General features: G+C 35.5%; 1 protein-coding gene across 1 annotated transcript; it reads right to left on the reverse strand.

Moving 5' to 3' along the window:
• Positions 1-7,271: 7,271 nt before the first annotated feature.
• On the reverse strand, positions 7,272-12,524 carry LOC119574375 (transmembrane protein 201 homolog). The gene is made up of 3 exons (XM_037921583.1): positions 12,279-12,524; positions 8,398-8,515; positions 7,272-7,481 (listed from the first exon to the last, which is right to left on the reverse strand). Exons 1-3 carry the CDS (start codon positions 12,359-12,361, stop codon positions 7,296-7,298), a joined length of 387 nt encoding a protein of 128 aa, XP_037777511.1. The 5' UTR covers positions 12,362-12,524; the 3' UTR covers positions 7,272-7,295.
• Between the last annotated feature and the right edge of the window lie 1,767 nt (positions 12,525-14,291).

A 14,291-nucleotide genomic window follows, 5' to 3' on the forward strand; every position in this document is an offset into this window, starting at 1 on the left:
ATATAATAATATATATATAAATTACATTCATACATATATACATACATACAAATAACATCATACTGCATACAATATATATACACATTATATACATCATACATACATGCATACATATATACATACAGTGATTACAATACATACATACATATATAGATTATATATATATATTAATATATATACGGACATACATAATACGTATCAGATATATCCATACATATGGAACATACATCATACAAATATGCGTACTATATTTAATGCTTTTCTGTCGAGGGGAAGCCCGAAATATCATCCACCCAAGCGGCGGATGGCGGCTTAGGGCCGAGAGAGGAGTTAGGGGGCCTTTCACTTCCCCTGTGTGGAGACACTGTCCCATGCCCCAGGTACACATCCCTTATGAAATGGGCATGGTTGTGTGGGCGGGAATCATCTCCAGCGTGTGAGCGCCGCCCGCGATTACCCGGTTCGGTTCGGGGTTCGGATCATGATTCAGGATTCGGTATTCTGTGTCAAGGGGTCTAGGGGAGCAGTAGGGTATTAAGGGTAGGGGATAGGGGGTGGTGTGAGACGAAAGCTCAAGGAATAGGACGAAAAGGAGAGAAATTAAAGGAGCCGAGAGATGGAGATGAAAGAAATGAGTAAGGTCAACGGCGAAATAGAAAAGTAGAAAGCGGAGAGATTAGTATGGGAGAAGAGAAAAACAGAAGAACTTGAATCGCGAAGTAGAAGAGAAGATACAAAAATTAGCGAAAGGATGAATAAGAAATGAAGAGAGAAAACGAAGGAAAAACGTATAAATAGCATAACGAGAAACAGACCACATAGTCGAAAGGGTAAAGGGAATTAAAGGAAAGGGAACGAAAGAGATGAAGCGAAGTAGTGAGAGCAAGAGAACTAGAGTATTAGAAGAGACGAGAAGGATAAGAGGGTAAAAGGGAGTAGGGGAGCTAAGGAACAAGGGGAGGAGGATCGGGGGAGAGGGTTGCAGTCTCGGGATGGGGGAGGGGGGAAGGTCGGAGACTCACACTATATACCATACATACCTATATACATCATATGAACATATGTATACATACATACACACATATACAGACTATGAAAAGAAAAAAAAATACATAAATATCAGATATACTACGTACATAGTAACATACATACATATATACACATATACAGACATACATGGTACATATAAATATATACATGTATACAATGCAACATAATAATACAACACATTATGCATATGTACATCATAACTACATTCATACATACATACATACATACACACATACATATTAATTATATATATATATAATATATATATATATATATTATATATTTTTATATACGGCATAATACATACATACATATATACGTACATAAGTTTTATATTTGCATACTACATATATCTACATACACACATACATACATACATGCATACATAGAGATATATATTTATATAATATACATTATACTACAACATACATACATCATTATCATCCATACATACATACATATATGATATATAATATATTACATATATCCATACATACACTATATATACATACATACATCCATACATAACATACATGCAGATATATATATATATATATATATAATATATATATATATGTATAGTATATATATATAGGTATGTAATATTATATTGTAGACGAGAGGCCACCGCAAGCGCCTAGATGTAATGCGCACGTGAGTTGGGAGGAAAAAAAAGCACCGCTGTCGCCTAGATGTAAGCGAGTGGCCACCGCACCACCAGAATATGAGTGACACGGAATAGATTGGGAGTCACCGCGTCACCAGAGTGTGAGGCGAGACGAGTAGATGGACTGGTGGGTCAGTGAAAAGGGGCTATCTTGCTGGTTTAATTCTTGAAGACAGATATGAGACCCCCCAAGCGACCCCCTGTCCCCGGGTGAAGGACTAGGTGTTGAGCTGGACCCTGTGTTGCTGGTCTGTCTGCTGTGTCTCCCTCTCGCCTTACAGACGTGTCCTTTTATGCGGCGGTTCCCTTCGAGGGCGAATGTTTGTTCCTGTGCGAAAGAGAAACCGGCTGCTCTGCGTCCTGCCAAGGAGAAGGTCAGCTACTTGGACGGAGTGTGAAGTGTACATCCGTTTTCTAAGTATTGTTGACATATCTTATACATAGCATACATATATATATATATATATATATAATATATATATATATATAATATCTACATTTATATATAAATACACATACAACATACATATATCATACATACAATATACATACATACATACCATACATACATACATGCATGCGACTATTAAGTATATACATACATATCAAAACATAAACACATAAATTACATAAAGATATATCTAATCACATATATCCATATCTACACATATATAACATACATACATATTATTATATAGAATATATATATATATATCTATTTATATAGAGAGAGAGAGAGAAGAGAGAGAGAGAGAGAGAGAGAGCATGTATGTTGCATGTATGTATATATGTAGGTATGTATATCTGTATTCCGTATGTATATGTATGTATGTATGGATGGTATATATTGTATATATCTAATAATGTATGTATGTATGTATGTATATAACCTGTATGTATGTATGTATGTATGTATTTATATATGTATTTGTGTGTATATTATATAAAATATCTGCATGTCTGTATGTTGTATGTATATACATTGTAGTATGGTATATGTATGTTGTGTATGTATATATTAATATATATATTGTGTTGTGTGTGTGTGGTGTGTGTGTGTGTGTGTGTGTGTGTGTGTGTGTATCAAGTCTGCCGGGTAACTAGAGATGGTGCCGATAAAAAATATATATATACATATAAAAAAAAAAAAAAAGGGCGGAAGGCAATGGCAAACCTAACACAGCTCAAATTGCCAAGAATAATCATGAAGCCCATGATAGTTAAGGCCGCGTGGCCGATGGTAGAGCGTCGAACTCAACACTGTCACTAACGGCATCTGAGTTTCGAGGTTCGAGTTACCGGCCGGCGCGTTGTTCCTTAGACAGGTACTTCACTCGATTGCCTATCTAGCACTGGTGGCCAGCCAGCCCAAGTCAGTGCCTGTCCCAGCCGATAAATGAGAGAATGATTACCTAAAGGCAACCCGCCTCTCCGTGGAAAGGAACTGGGATCCTACCACGTACTCATCCAAGAGCTCACAACATGATACTACAATTAAGTATCAACTGACCACGGCGGCTCAAACATGAAACTGCCGTTAAAAGAAGATAATATATGAATATATATATAATATGATTATATATATTTATATATATATATTATAATATTATATATAATATCTGTATGTATGTATTTATGTGTGTATGTATGTATGTATGTATTATATTGTGCGTATATATATAGATATATATATTATATATATATATATATATCTATATATGCTGTATTTATGTATTAATTGTATGTCCTGATATATGTATATATATATCTATATCTGTATGTATGTATTATGTATGTATGTATGTTTGTTTGTATATATGTTATATCTCTATGTGTGCTTATGTATGTATGTATGTATGTATTTATGTAATGTATGATTGTGTATGTGTGTATGTATACTATGTATGTATGTGTGTATTTATGCATGTAATGCATTGTATACATGTATATTTTTATATGTATATGTAGTATGTATGTATGTATATTGTATGTATTTATGTATATATTGGTATATCTCTAGTATGTATGCATGTATGTTTGTATGTATTGTTTTAAAGGATGTACGTATGTATGTTATGTGTGTTGTATACATATATATCTATATATATATATATATCTATTATATCTATATATATATAGATAATATCATATATATATATATATTATATAATATGTATATATATATATATATCTATATAATATTATATGTATGTATTATGAATGTATGTATTGTATGTATGCCTATATATAGTATGTATGGTATGCATGTATGTTTTATGTGTGGATAGAATGTATGTATGTGTATGTATGCATATATATATGTAAATATGTATGCATGTACGTATGTATATATGTAATAGCTGCATTTATATATGTATCCTGTATGGTATTATATTGTAATGTATGTATTACATATACGGTATGCATGTACATATGTAGGTATGTATGTATGTATGTTATGTATGTATGTATGTATGTATATATATATACAGATCTATATATATATATATATATATATATATAGATTAGTATGCTGTTATGAAAAAAAAAAAAAAAATATGTATGTATGCATGTATGTATAGCTGTTGTAAGTATGTATGTTGTATATTCTGTCTATCTATCTATCCCACCTATCTTCTATCTACCACACACACACCCACACACACACACACACATTATATATATATTATATATATAAATATATCTATATTATATATATATATATAGTATATATATGCATAGTATACATGTTTTGTATGTATGTATTTTATGTACGTATGTTGTACGTATGTATGTATATATATATGCTATGTATATATGTTGTATGTATATCTGTATAATGTATGTATATATAGTATATATATATAGTATATATATAGTATATATATATATATTATTTTATAATCTGTATGTATGTAATTTATGTATGAATGGATGGAGGGATTGATGATGCATACACACGCACCACACACACACAGCACACACACACACACACACACCCACACACAACACACACACACACCCCACACACACAAATAATATATATATATATATATATATACATATAAGTATATATTATATATATATAATATATATCTTTATATATATATATATATATATATATGTAATATATGTAATATATGTATATATATATATATATATAATTAGATAGTATATACTATATATCATCCCTCTACTATATATATAATATATGTATATATATATATATATATATATATTTCTGTCTGTATGCCTTTAGATATCTTCGTATGTATGTATGTCTATAAATACCATTGGCACACGTGCGTGAACTGAGCGAGACAATATGACAGTCCTGGTTCGGCTGGGTACATAGAGGACAGTGGGCCTGTGAGCGACAGTATTTGGCCATTTCTAGCAATTAACGGAGAAGAGTCAATATGGTCGACAGAACGGGACGTTTCCATTCATATAAAACTTCAGGGAAGGTATTCTACGGAAGCTATCTGGGCAACATTTGTGTAGGACTTACTTAGTCTCTGGAAAGGAATAGTGTAGCACTGGACTGCTACTGCATCCTACTCAACAATCTTTTCAGTTTGACCAGTCCCTGTCGTAGACCGGACATCAGTCGGGTTAACGGAAACAGTCTGGTACAGTATTAAGGCAGGAGTGAAAGTTGGCAGGCAAGGTTTTGCCTGTGAGGTCATCGGAGTAATAGTGCACGATCTTGAGACCCAGATGTAGCCGCGGCAATGCGTGACGATCGCACCGATTGCGAACAAAAGGAACTGCAGAAACTATCATGGCGACCTTCTATAAAAAATGTGGATAAGCTAGGGAAACAATGGAGAGAAGGTGATTACCGGAGTTAGTGCTGTAGGAGCATCACAAGAATCATTCCACTTGGCTGGTTCGAGTAGGGTACTCAAAAGTTTTCATAGTTTGGTGCAGAGTAGAAGCAGTAGGACGAGATGAAGAAAATGAGGTGGTATGGAAAGAAGTAATACTGTTGAAAGGACAATAATGATGAAGAGTAGTAATTAGGAGGATGGGGGTAGACAATGAATAAGACTGTGCAGTAGGAGATGAAGTGGAGGATACTGGGAGAGAGGAAGGGGTGTATTCTGCAGGTTGAGTAATGACCTGGGTGGAGGATTCGGAATGGATAAAGTAAACAGGAACACTCAAAGAGTGGTCGGAGCCGTGGTCAAAGGAGAACCAGGGGTCTGGAAACCAATGAAATTAAATTTAGATAGGCTAGTTGATGAGAGGACAAGCCTTAATGCTCCTAAAAAATCCTTATTATTGGCCATGCTGAGCCTGAAATAAATGGGGAGAAGTGGTCTATCCCTCAGGGTACCCTGCGGGTAAGGGCTAGATAATTAACCAAGTTAATGCCGTGTCCATGGAGAGGAGACCATGTATGAGGCGAGGCTGAGGTCCAAGGTTGGGGTGATCCCCTGCATTTGGCTCCAGTCTCCGTCTTTTAAGCTCCCCCACGACGAGCAAGGGATTAGGAGGGAGGGGGTAGTAAAAGGACGGGAACGTGTGAGAAAGGGGGTAGTTGTAGGGAGGAGTTGTGTCACTAAAGTTGCTTAATGTAATAGGGAAGATGAAGTAGTTGATGAAAATCGTGGAAATGAAAGAGATGAAGTAGTGGATGTTGGGAGAGGAATGTTTTCTGGAAATTGAGTATTGACCTGGATGGATGATTTGGACTGGGCTGATAGTAGGTATTGAGGAGGGGGTAGAAGTAGCAGTGTTCAGAGTTGTGGTCAATGGAGAGCCTGGGATCGGGGAACTGTATTTGATCAGTGGGGCTTTTGATAATGGGGTAGCCTTAATGCCCCTATTATGGTATTAAGTCTCCATTACTGGCCATAGTAAGCCTAGGATATGTTGGGAAAGATATAGTCCACCCCTTTGTGCTCCCTTGGGGGCAAGGGTTAAACAACTAATCGGGGATACCGTGCCCATGGCTCCCTCAAGCCGTTCATGACTGGCACAAAGTCTCGCACTTAGGAAGTGGATAGTTGAAGGGGTTAGAGAAGAGAAAGGTAATGGTTAAAGCAAATAATGTCTAGACATCTAGGCTCACTATGTTATGTAGGAAGGGTGGTTGAGTTAGTGATTAAAAATTCATCAGTTTCCCAAAAAAATCCTTGGTGCAAAAGTTGCTTCAACATATTGAATTAACGGCTTTAAGATGTAAAGGAAATTACACGGGGCAAACTCTCTCCAATCTCTTTCTGGGGAGTAGATACAATTAGTCTATCATGTTTGCCAGAAATCAATCATCTTTTATTATCTAGAGTATTTCTATTCAAATTACTATTAAAACTAGTGATCTTAATAAATCAACTTTTCAAAAAATTATTCGTCAATACAAACAGAATGTTATCTTCAATTTATGTAAGAATATCCAAACATTTACGCACCATATAAATGAATAACATAATCTAGATTTAATACGAAGCTAAATAAAGGAGATATCAACAGAAAATATTAAGAAATAAAAAATTACATAGAAATAATCTTTTGGGAGTAAAGATTCTCTTACCTTAAATCCTCTATTTCCTGGTCATAGTTATCGGGATCAATTGGGTGTGTAGTCTGCTAATGCTCGAACTTTTAACGTTTGGTTGAGATTGCATGTTTGACAAAAGCCATTACCTAATGCAAGACTTGGCTGAGTTTGAGGTTTCTTAGCTGTCTGACAACCTACTGGGGAGTTGAGGCTACTGCAGTATTGAGCAGGTAAGTCTCGGTTGTAATCACCATCCTTAAAAAGATTATAGGTTTATTAACAATGATTAGTTTACCGTAAGTTTCCAACTTTCAGAGCCCAAATTCACTAATGCACTTGCAATAGTAAAATCATTGGTTACTACTTACTTCAATTATAATCATAAACAGATGAGAAAGGTAGGATTGTAAGACTCCTTAATGACTAAGTGCTTGTAGAGCCATCTATATGAAACATAATCATTAAACTAAAATCATGGTGGACAAGGGATGTATGTCATCACACATAATGGTTATAAATAAACAAATATTTTTTACACATTTTCTACCTACCTCCCACACATTTATAATATGCCACTGCTGCAACCATAATTTAAAAATCCCTCTAGTATAACAGATATTTGTTTACATGTTATGCAATAGACTGAAAGACCCTAAAAAATATATGACACTTGCTGAATAGTGCAATTGCTTTACCAGAACCCTCTGTTGATAATTTCCATACAATTGTATGTTAGTGAATCTGTCCCCAGGTAAATCTCTATCATGTAAATTGAGATATTGGTATTAATTCTCTTTTGGTAATAGTTGCAAAAATTTTGTTTACATAGTATTGTTTAAAAAATACTGTAAAGTACATTACATTATAGGTATGTAAATGAGGATATGTGCATATAAAGGTAATCTTAAGCTAAGTGCCAGAAAATGTGTTTACTTAACACTTATCTGTAACACAAGTATCAATAAGTTCATTTAATGCTCTACAATCATGACAGAGTGCATAACATGAAATTTCTATGCTTATGTTATTGAAAGAAGTTTAAATCAACAAAACATTTAATATAAGCACTGTCGGGTAAATGGCCTGATAACACCTTTGGATGCACAGACCTTCAAAAAAAAATTAACAAAAGCAAACCTATCAAGAGCTACCTAGCACCATAAATACATACCTCTGTGAATCCATTGTATTGCTCACATGAAGGACACATCCAGCCTTCTCTATGCCTAAATTCAACTTTCGTATCTTTGTTACAAAACCAGCAGTTGACACGGACTGGAAACCTTGGCCTGTAGCAAAGGAATAACTAAATTAATTTAAAGAAACAGAAAAGTAAAATAAAATTACAATGCTTATAACAGACAAGAAAGAATGTTACTTAAAAGAAGCAAATAATAAAGTTCTATAAATTAGTAATGTGTATAACAGATTTTACCACCACATAAAACATGACTTTAATCTGCAGTATCCAAATTACCCCTATCATCCTACCTGATAATAACAACAAACAACTGAAGACAACATAATCAATTGTTATATTTCAGTAAGTTATAACTACCCTTCCAGTCACAAGTAACCAACATCAAGTTGTCACATGTACATTTGCCTTTTAGATAAAACAGATTATAGGTATGCAATTTTTGTTATGCTTAGGATTCTATTTTTCATATTCTAAAGAAATTGTGTGAACATTACATTTTGATAAACCTACTTTAGGGCTATTTTTTTTTTTTATAATATTTGCTGCATGACACCTACTTATCCTAGTACAACTTGTACAAAGTGCAAAAAAAACATTTGTTTCATTTATCAACTTGTTTTTATTATCTATCAATTTATCTATTTGTCTGTTCAGTGGAGGGAAGGGTAAAAGGAGGAGGAGGAATAAGCAAAGAGTCAGTCATAGTTTCAAGACTCATCCATTTCACCCGAAGTTAAATCTATTCAAACAATCAAATTGTTCCATTTCATATAACAAACTGAGAAAAAAATATGTATATGCACACAAACTAAGATAACAAACCAGAACGGTTTTGAAAATCCCTAAATTGAGAAAAGTAATAAATAAAAGGAAAATTGTGAACTTAAGATCACTTTATCTTTGATTGCATAAATTTTATCATTATAAGAAAGTTCATATATATATATATATATATATATATATATATATATAATATATATATTAATATATATATTATATAGTATAAAAAACTCTTTTATGTAGTTTATGAGCCTCTTTGCCATCTCTTGCATTGCAATGACTACAAAACAGTTTGTTAAATCTATGTATATACCATATATCAACACATTGGTTGCATAACTATATAACTTTTCAACTAGTGTAGCTACAGCTGTTACAAAAAATTCAATCATATAATGAACATAAAATCATCATTCAATCCACCCAATGCAATGATATAATCATTATGTACAAGCCAAATGCAAACAATTTTATGTTTATACAATTCTCACTTCTTTACATTACTTATAGCAATAACTTTGATACTGGTTAGCTACTTCTGAAAAGGGCTTAGAGAATAACAAAATAAAAATAAATAAATAAAACCTATGCAAATAATATGCACACACTTTCTAGTTAATGAGGTCTGCTGGCTGCAGCCTAAATTCCCTCAATTGTTTTATAATCACTGCCCAGCAGGAAGCTGACAGTTCACTACCTGTGCACTGAAATTGCTTGTAACAGACAAACTTGCCTTTCTCTTCAGATAACTCTTTAGGACCCTTGGTTTGAAAATTACTATAAAATTATAACACATGGGCATAAGAATGAGTAAAGTTTACAACAGGACTGCATCTATCGAAGTCCCTAACTCTAACAAATGAAAGACTGAATGCCATCCTGAATACACAAATTACCATGAAGATTGCCATACAAACCATAACAAACCTAATTGAACCCTTTACCAGTCACTACTTTTCCCTAGCTAATGCAGTTGTTTTGTACACATTTATCTATAGAAGTAGTAAAAACCATGGCAAAATGACCAAACATTTCCTCATTTATGACTAAACATCATATGAAGCACTATCTAAATTCAACAGCAAATTTTTATACTGATCCCCCCCCCCCTCTTTTTTAACTACATACATTTAACTAATTGGTACTGGGGAACTGGACTGTCCACTGTAGTTTTGTTCTGTTCTCTTTAAAACAGGTGGGTCCTCAAGCCCAGGTCTTCCTCACCTCACTTGCTATCCTCATTCCTTGAATTTTCTCTTTTTTCATGCTATTAATATTATTACAGTTATTTTTATCTTCCCTGATGGCACAGTTTCAGTTTTACAGAGCCATATGATAGACAAGGTGATAGTAAAAGGCTGTATAACACATAGGTAATACTGTAATATGCAGTTACATAATGAATGCACTAAAATAGGAAAACTACAAGGACATTGTCACTGTCATAGAGGGAAAAACAACATAGTGATAAATGAAAAAGTCAGGTTGGGGTGCAGGAGAGAAACCGATATCTTATGAAGGATTTAGGTTCATACAGTAATGCTTGTAGATGCCTAGGAGTGCCCCAAGGTTATTGGCCAAAGTAATGCTGCATTCAGAACTCCTTGTCTTGCTCAACAAGACAACTTGTCAGGACCAGCAGGAAAATGAGGCCTTTATGTTCCAAAATGCAACCAGCTTTATAGTAAACATTATTTCTATATACTAGAGTCTTCATTTTACAAACTGCATTGGTATTGTAACTATTCTGATGCGTACACTCAAAGGACAACAACATTAATAAACTGTCCATTGTTGAAAAAGCAATTTTACATTCACCACCTGCTATGGCCAGTGCAGAAGGGGGCTGGAATTACAACGAGTTGAAATATTTCCTGACACCATACATGGTTGCGATAAACAACAAAAAGGATCCAACACCTTTATAATAATAAATTTTAATGATGTGAATAATCAGAAACAAATAAAATAATTCCAGTGTTGGCTGGCTGTGAGATACATAAAAAATAACCTTACTGGCAATGGGAATATTGAAATGTTTTATCAATACTAACAGCAGTAAAAAATAAAAACAAAAATCTTTCCAAAAATCAAGGAAAAGCCTAGACAGCTAGATCAGTATGGGCAGTCACAGTTTCCTTGGTAACTGTGTGCTTATGGAGTCATCTGTATTAAAATGAAGTTAACCACGAATGCAAGTGGACCTGGCATGTATTTTTGCCATCCCAGCATCAGCTGCTTAACAACAGTTGGGACAAGGCTATTTCAGCCAAGTTACAGTTGCACAGAATATACACAAACATTTTGCTATTGGTTTACTTTCTGAATGTGCAGATTATGGGCTAATCAAATGAAGCTGGCATTTGTTAGAGAGCAACGCACCCTCCAGACACGAAGTCCCAAAGCCAGGGTGTCATGCAGACCCAAAACCAAGCCTAACCTTTCCTACCTCTATTTGTTCCCTAGACGGGGCAAGCCTGACTGTGCCCCCTTCATGACCACTTTGCGCCTACTTAAAGAAAACACAACAATTCAGAACTCTGGCTGTGAGGGTTTTGTCTCCGAGGGTGGCATGCAGTAGACATTTTTGTCATTATGCAGTAAATATGGGGCAGCTGTTATTTTTTCATGCTCTATGAGACGGCAGTGTCTATTTCCCTCTCCCTCTGTGTTTTGCTCACAGCAACACTGATGATGTTGCTGCTGCACCGCTAATATCATCCATTAGGAGCCGAATTTTCAGGGAGGAAAAAGCAGGAGCCAAGTTCTACCTGAAGAAGGCATGGGAATCAAAAACAAAATAAGAGTCCTCAAAACTATGATTCAATGAATTCTGGATTTTACCTTAATTATCGATGATTTTCCTATATCTATTAATTCACTTGTTCTTCATGTTCTTAGCGCATGGGTTTGAAAAATAATTTTGTGTACGAATGCACTACTCATCAACATTTCTCCGGATTTCGCGAAGTTACTTTATTTCCCTCGCCCGTTCATTTACCTTTCCCTCATTCAGTAATCCTCCTGCACTTGGGACGTTCCTAGTCTCTCCCTATTAGCCTTTTTCTTACCTTATTTTGCTGTACAGCACGGCGCAGCCAGCGAAGACCCCAGAGGCACCTGCTATTACTGGCATTACCATTTCGTACGCCATTATCACGACTTATTCCTCCTGAACTTCCCTTCCACAGAATGCTCGGCCACCTCCTGCAGGGTCCCCAGGCGGCGAGGCGGCGTGCGTGGGGCAGAACTTCAAATTATTTAACACTTCTCGCGCTGGCTTCTCCTCCGCCACATGGCCGGCCCAGCCTCGGCCCACTGTTGCCAGCCGCGCTTGGAAACACTGGAATTTTTTATAGTGGCGATGGCTAGTTTTTTAAAATTAATTTGATGTGGACGCGACGTTTTATTGATAGCCTTATACTTAAGAATGTTCTGTTTTTAAGAGAGGTTTGGTGGAATAATTTATAGGCGTATTTTTGTGTATTTCAAGGGAAATAAAACTTAGTTGGCAACACTTAGAACCGAACTTTTGGGCGCATTTTTGCTTCTTTTGCTTCAATTTTAGAACTCGAGTTTTTTTTATTGCCACAGGAATATTTCACCAGTAGTACACAAATAAACTGTTCATTTCCCGTATATTCATTGTGAGTGAATAAACAATGTAGTGGTACATCTATGTTTTCCCCCAAAAATCTAAACATCCTAATATTCTAAAAAATTAAAGTAACACAATTCTGATTAATATGAAGGGTAAACAAATCTGTACTTAATGATAAAATACGGCATAACTTAATAATGAATTAGGCCCGTTTCCCGGCGTGTTGTTGTTTTGATGCACCCAAGGCGAGCGAGGAGGCGATTCTTTTCAATACTTTAGCTACACACGTAAGGAAGTTCCTATTAGCAGTGTGTTTATTTGGGAAATGTACTGTATAAAGTATTTCGAAGAGTTTTATTTATTCATTTATTTTTATTTATTTATTTTTTAGGATATGTTGGCTCTTACGAAATTTACCGGTAGCTATACAATTATATATCATTTTATGATTATGAAAATGTCCTTGAAAAACTCGAGATCACACTTTTCAGTAAATATTTAGAATGCCATCACATAATCCATCACGACGATAGTGGTATCGATGGACTCCTCTCACTTTATATTAACCATGTGTATAGACATTATAGCGGAAATTCCCTCCCCACCAACACTCACACTCTGGCTCCCATAGCATGGGTACCAGGGAAATTGCAGTGTACAATTTCAATATTATACAGAGAATTAGTTGATATATAGTCAAATGCAGGGGACTGTGCCCCCTGCAAACCCCCCTTGAGAGGCCGCTGCTCCCCAACACCCTGGACAATAAAGAATCCATGTAAATTTGGTAATGATGCCTAACACTGATTTCTGAGTGAAAATTATGTGTTTCTGAAAGCTCACATTTTTTTTAACAATTCTAGCATTCGATCCCGTTGCAAAAAAAGTACAGCTATGATATTGGCCCCAATACCTAGGAAGAGCATGATAAGTATGAGGAAGAGTGTGGAGTAAAATCAATGATCGAGGTAAAACTTTCAGCAATTTAGTTATTGTAAAGCACACTTATGGTAACTAGTTGGCTTCACCTCCCAACCCTCCTGTATGGCTTTGTCAAAGGGAAGCCCAAAATCATCCACCCAAGCGGTGGATGGCGGCTTAGGGTCGAAAGAATGAAGGAGGGGGCCCATTCACTTCCCCTGTGAGGAGACTTACTGTCCCATGCCCTAGGTAGATATCCCTTAGAAATAGGGTTTGGTTATAGTGTTCTTGACTCTCAAATAAATGAGTAAAAGACAAAAGCAAAAGCAGAGCACCACTGGTAAAAGTAAAAATATAAATAATGAATAAAACATACTATAGTAGATGATGAGAGAGCATCTACTATTTTGGCTACTGGTGTCTTATCTCTTTGGGGAGTGTTTGTTGTGGGTGTGAGATCCCACAGGTATGGCTGGGTGCTGATGGTGAAGTCGGAGATCAATGGGGGAGCCAGCAGGCTCCCCAGTCGGTTAAGGACTGGGCAGCCCGTGTGTTGCTGCTG

The sequence above is a fragment of the Penaeus monodon genome, chromosome 6 (genome assembly GCF_015228065.2).
Source record: "Penaeus monodon isolate SGIC_2016 chromosome 6, NSTDA_Pmon_1, whole genome shotgun sequence".
NCBI classification, from domain to species: domain Eukaryota; kingdom Metazoa; phylum Arthropoda; class Malacostraca; order Decapoda; family Penaeidae; genus Penaeus; species Penaeus monodon.

Bases quoted from the DNA above. Each gene is read 5' to 3' on its own strand.
- LOC119574375 (XM_037921583.1), bottom strand. From the start codon at position 12,361: ATGGCGTACGAAATGGTAATGCCAGTAATAGCAGGTGCCTCTGGGGTC. The intron at 8,516-12,278 runs GTAAGAAAAAGG...CCTTTGCTACAG, and splicing joins GTGCTGTACAGCAAAATAAG to GCCAAGGTTTCCAGTCCGTG. The intron at 7,482-8,397 runs GTATGTATTTAT...AATCTTTTTAAG, and splicing joins AATACAATGGATTCACAGAG to GATGGTGATTACAACCGAGA.